This window comes from Barbus barbus (assembly GCF_936440315.1).
Source record: "Barbus barbus genome assembly, chromosome: 13".
Taxonomy (NCBI): domain Eukaryota; kingdom Metazoa; phylum Chordata; class Actinopteri; order Cypriniformes; family Cyprinidae; genus Barbus; species Barbus barbus.
The window spans coordinates 6,968,447-6,974,446 of record NC_136741.1 but is presented as its reverse complement, the minus strand read 5'-3'; the positions used below and the strand labels follow the sequence as shown (position 1 = coordinate 6,974,446).

The window sequence follows — 6,000 nt, the reverse complement described above, 5'->3', positions numbered from 1 at the left end:
TTCTTTAGGGCAAAACAAGTTAACATGAGAATATTAGGAATGTATGATTCACAATGACTGACTAGTGAATGTTTTAAACATTGAAATGTAGCACAAAATACCCATAACTAATCATGAGTTAAGAGAATTATGTAGTGATTTTTTATTTTTATGGCAAACATATTAGTACTGTACAGTATGTGTAAGATCTCACTGTAAAATATAATATATGTCTAAACAACATTTGTAAACAACACTAGGTTTCAAAAATGATAAAGTTCAGTTGAGGTCCTGCTGTAAACTAGAGACAAGACTTACCTACTGGTCCCAAAGAATTTCTAATTCATTTTTAAATGTATAATTAAAATAAAACAATGATTTTTGTATTTATTTTATTATTATTTATTGGTATTGTTACATTGCTGACTCTTACGTGTTTAAGGGGGGCAGATTTACAAGACCAATCACAGGCTGCACTGTTGGCTGATGAGTCCCGCCTTGTCCTGCTGGCATCAAAGAGGGACAAAAAGAGTAGCCAATTGGAGGAAGAGGTGGTACCTGGGAGCCGTAGTGATGGTGATGATGGACAACCCCTCCTCTCATTGTTGAATGTTGAAGGTCCTAAACAACATCAAACTTATCATTGTAATTTATTACTACATATTGTGGAATATCAACATTGTTTAAGAAGAATACACATCTCTAGATGGTTACCTGCCCTGAATGTGAGGCTAGAGGTGTGATTTGACTGTTGCTTCCTCCTGGGTACATGGCCATTGGCGGAAGAGCCTTCAGCATCATATTGTGCATGATGATCTGGTGCATCTGTGCATTCTGCATTAGCATCAACTCCACCATGTCTGTCATCAGAATAATAAAGTAGAGAACTTTTGGCCTAGCATAAATCTTAGTTTAAACTCCATTTAGTACTTTATTTTTATCAGCAACTGCATGCAACTGAACTTCAAACGCAGCTCTACTGTTCAAGATTTTCTGTTTTTAATAGAATATTCTTATTTCTTAAAAGTTTCTAGTATTTATTTAAAAATGCAGTCAAAAACAGTCATGTACAATTATATACAGGCACGTGCAGAGGGGGGTGCGGTGGGTGCTTGAGCACCTGACCCTTTTCCCCTTGATGCCCAAAGTGCCCTTTTGTCAAGGCAATTTTATTTATTATTTTGTAATTAAACGCCCTTCTGTGAAGGCCTGCCCAATCTAACTATTAGTAAAATTAATTCATAATAGTTTAGCCGTAAATTAAATGATCCACATGATGACCTTTCACCTGACGATCTCATCTGGGACGCCTTTAGGATGCCTTCAATAACATCCGTGGCTGCCGGTAAGTGGAGTTCTCAGCGGAGCGGTATGCTTGTAAACTTATATTATTGAATTATTACTTTACGAGAACGGCTTGAAGAGATCATGCACAGCTGTTGTTTATATTGCTGTGTGTAGCCTGTGGAAGCACATTTAGCTGCAGCAAGGGGCTACAGTATTTTTGTTCAGTGTTTTCCTAATGACAATTTTGTGATTGGTTTATAAAGGCTACTACGAACACACTTTTCCCATTTGATCACAGAATAATTCAGGAAATATATGTTATAGTTTCTATACTAAATGATATGTCAATCAGTACTGCATTCTTCATATTGTTTATTTATTTATTACCTGGAGATAACTTGAAAAACACACGTAAACCATATATTTTCGCAATCGTGTGTTTATTGTCTTCATGTTTCATCAGTAAAAACGTTTCTGCTTTTTATTCAGCTCAGCAAATGATAGGCCTGTGAGTTTGTCCATATTAGGGATTTCCTGCACGTCAAAAGTTTCTGTGCTAGAGCGCCCTCTGGCTCCATGTGCCCCTTTTATACTTTGAGCACCTGCCCCTTCAAAGGTCTCTGCACGGCTCTGATTTTACATATATATATATATCATTATGTATTTTGTTATATTTTATTCTAAACAAAAAAATATATTACATTTGTATTTAAAAATAATTAAAAAATTAAATCTTTCTGATCCAAACCTTTGAACAGTAATATATTTGTTAAGCAATAATCTTATAGTCTTGTAAGTAGTCTTTTGTTGGAAAGTACAGGTTTAAATGTCCTAAATGTCACTATTATTTATTGCTTTTGTGTCTTAGTGTACAATAACTTTTTTCTGCTTTTGATGTATACCTTCTTTAATACTTCCTGATCTGTAGGGAAAGGTTTGTGGAGGTGGGATTTGTGCTATGAGAGGCTGTTGCTGTGGTAACTGCTGGATAATGGTGGCTGGCTGTTGAGGAACCTTGTGGAAGGAGAAATATAAGTTAGAGGGCCAGCAACATTGTCCCACATACACACACAAATTGTTGATGTACTTGTATATTTTGGAACAGATATAAAGCCATTTAATTGAACTGGAATAGTAAATGCAGATATTCAGTGTATGATTAAACCAGTATAACTACAAGTGAGAAAACTCTTCATACGGTGTGTTGAATGATTTGAGGGGGCTGAAGGGCAGGAGGAGGGAGAGGAGCGGGTGGAGGTGCACTTTGGTGGATATGGATGGGTGGTACAGGTTGGAGTGGCCCAAGAAGAGGTTGATAATGATGTTGCCTATGAGATCCACCCCATGTGTGAGGCCTTCCCAGATCCTCCATCATATGCTGTTCCTGGTGCATGCACATAAACATACTCAAATGCACACTAATAGTTGTGATATACATGATAAAATATTTAATATTGACTATTACATGACACTTCAAAATTGCCTTTGGTTTAATCATCTTAAAAAGCTAAACAAATACTCTCTATGTGCAAAGAAGATTTTAATATCATCTCTGTGAAACATACCCTCAGTCTCTGTAGGAGGTTTCTCTTCCGTCTCAGAGCGCTGTGTAATGCATCTGCCTGCCCATCATTACTTCCTATGGAATCAAAATATAAGACATTAGTCATATATGTTGTATTCTGCATTCCATGATAGGTTTTATTTAGGCTTGGAATAAACCATCGAGAGGATTACTATAGAAAACAGGCATTCTGTCTGGCATCTTTTTTTTTTTTTTCAGGACAGAATTTCAGCCAGAGAGGCAAAACACAAATAATTTCAATCATGTAATATTATACCTAAACTACTCTCAAAATTCTTAAAAAAAAAGAAAAAAGTGGAGTTCATAAAAGTTACTACTGTCTGTGTACTTGTGGAAAACGCTGAACCTTCTCTTTCAATGTTGTCATTTCTCTCATTCTCCAGTCTCTAAAAAGGAGCAAGACATACGTCTTTTAATTGACAAGTTTGGTCTCATGATGGTATGTTGTCAACAAAAGAGAAAGAATATATCATATCTGTTATGCATAACTGAGAAATATCGCATTAAACCAACTTACCTTTTCAAACATTTTCAATCTGAGCCTTGTCATTTGGTCAACCACTGGGTCTGCCATTTTAAAAACACTGTTTAGATATGTTTATTGAATTATTGTCCATGTTTGCTGTGGAAGCGTGTCTGTTGTCAAAACAGATCTGTGTTGCAGAGTTCTTTACCCAAACCTTAAGTTGCTAAGTTACATTAGAAATCCAGACAGAGGCTCTTTTGTTTATGGTGGACCCACAGCATTCGAATAATAATAATTATAATAAATGGACAAACATATTGTTCAACAAATTGGGTTTTAGGAAAACCTCAAAATGTGATCAAAGAAAGGTTAAGGAAACCTTTATTATTATTATTTTACATAAGCAATTATGTGTTTTGAGCATTTATAAATGTGCAGCATTATGTTTTATTTGTAGTCTTGAATAATATAACATAAATATGTAATTAATAAAACAATTATTACACTCATTACGTTTATGTGGAACTGACATTTCTAAATTTAAAATTTATAAATAATTGTATATATTTTTTATACCTTTATACTCCAAATAAAAGGTAATGATTATATGTATCATCTTATATTTATATATTTCTAAGCTGTTTTTTTTCTTACTTATAATAATTCTATTATCAAAGTGTATTACATTAAATTGGCATAAAATTTACAATTTATGAAATTTGGCCTTATATTATGAGTGAAGAAAACAACTAACAGTTGTTACTGGTTAATCTTATTCACCCGGGCTTTTACCCGCGTCTTTCATTTGTCAATCACAACCACTATCGTGAGCACGACTAACACAACAAATACAGAGCCTACGTAGGATGTCATTTCTCTCTATCCTGCTCCGCAATAGGCTCTAGAAGTTGTTAATCAAAGGGTCATGCTTGCACACGCTTTCTAATTGGTCATTCAGGACCAATGCATTTAAAGGAGGGCGTTTTGAAAAGAGCAGGCGTAGTTCTGCAACAAGAAATCTCATTGGCTGGCAAGTTCACATCCTCTGTTCTAATAGGTTCTCGCAGACTGTCAATCCGATAAGGGCGGGGACAAACACACTTCGCGGCCATGTTGAAATTACACTGACAGTTACTCTTTAGGAAAATCTCTGAACTCACAAAACATTGCGAAAAATTCGTTTAAGGAAACACATTTCCAGTCTGACTGGCGCCCCTTGAGTGTTTCCTTCATTCCCATGAAATTCCTCGATCCAGGAAATGGATCAGGATGAAAGGCAGAGAAAATTAGAGGCCGGACGAGCAAAGGTAAGCTCTAATATTAGCAGAGTAACTTTACATTGGCTAGCAGTGAATTTAAATATTGTTTTGTTATTCTGTATGTCTGTAATTATATCAACTACCACATTTATTTAGGTGTTTTTTCTTGCTTTTATTTGAGATGTACTTATTTATTTCACAGTCACTTCCATTGTTCTTGGAGCACAATGTCTTATTATAAAACTTGTTTGTATGAGGAACTACTCAGACCGATTCAATTTATCAGTGTATCTGTGCCTGACCTTATCATAATTCAGTGTGCTGAGTATTTTATTAATATCATGTTATAGTCATAATGGACAAAATGAGGCTTGAACCCCAAATGTCTTCTGAGTGTAACTTACCTAGTTCATTTGCACTGGTTCTCAAAATCAGAACCATCTTCTTCAGCTGCAACTTTTGAGCTTTTTTTTTTAAATTGTTAATATGTAGCTTTGGGTATTTGTTTGATTTGAGTTCAAATTTGCGGTAAATGTTTGTTGGCTTTGCGGCAAAAGCTTGTTTTATGCTTATGAGGCTGTCTTATGTTGCAAATAAAGTTCTATTAGCTGAGGGGAATCTGATACAGCTCTGTCTCTAGGCAGGATCAGTGCAGCTCACAGGTATCTACAGTATATATTTAGCTCGAGCTTTTACGGGAACTGCACTTTATCCGCAATGAGAGGAAATCAGAAATAAAGTGGCATCTTTTTGTTTGTTAGATGTTTCTTTACCTTCCTCCTTTTAAAGGACAAGCGCTTCAAATGATGTAAACAACACGATAATTGGCTACATTTCATTAACTAAATACTTTCTCATTGTTGGATGATGATATTCAGTCCACAGAAGAAAACTGCCTGTTATTTATAAAGAAACCTGCAGGAGGCACCATACGATTGAAACATCAACATTGCAAGGCTGGATTTCAGGACTCATTAAATGTAAATAGTAGTCGTTTCATATTGTATTTATTTTATGCGGACCACACAAAAGTTTACTTTATAAAAAAGTTATCTTTCGTCTCTCTGCCTCAGCAACATTATTTTGTCACAATCAAGATTATATCTTCCATTTTAAAGTTTATTAATATAATATTTGTCTATAATATATTTATCTCTCATTTGAACCAAACTATAAAGCCGCTCTTAGAGTTTCAACAAATCCTTATCTACATCATGCACTTGCTCTGAGTCTCTAGATCCATTCTTGTCAAATCCTGAATTTCATCTTGTATCTTCAACCACACAAAAAGCATTTAACATTAGTTTATGGGATGCGTCTGGATTGTTGTTTGTTAGTTGTTAGGTTGATTTAGCTTAAAGATTAACCTGTTCTAGAGTGGCTAACTTGTTGCCATGGTTTTTGTTAACTGGTCAGCAGTCAAC

General features: G+C 35.1%; 2 protein-coding genes across 3 annotated transcripts in view; one reads left to right on the top strand and one right to left on the bottom strand.

Moving 5' to 3' along the window:
* Positions 1-408: 408 nt before the first annotated feature.
* On the bottom strand, positions 409-3,425 carry LOC306878883 (uncharacterized protein C21orf58-like; the record flags this gene model as incomplete). Its single annotated transcript, XM_079431466.1, has 7 exons — positions 409-600; positions 694-839; positions 2,169-2,280; positions 2,465-2,650; positions 2,832-2,905; positions 3,180-3,237; positions 3,369-3,425. 7 exons carry the CDS (start codon positions 3,423-3,425, stop codon positions 409-411), a joined length of 825 nt encoding a protein of 274 aa, XP_079287592.1.
* A 970-nt stretch (positions 3,426-4,395) lies between these two features.
* LOC306879018 (pericentrin-like) overlaps positions 4,396-6,000 on the top strand; it is a 48,524-nt gene continuing 46,919 nt past the window's right edge. For both annotated transcript variants that reach the window (XM_079431683.1, XM_079431682.1), the window contains exon 1: positions 4,396-4,624. In XM_079431683.1, the coding sequence (XP_079287809.1) occupies positions 4,577-4,624 (48 nt within the window). In that variant the 5' untranslated portion in view covers positions 4,396-4,576. The remainder of the gene's footprint in view (positions 4,625-6,000) is intronic.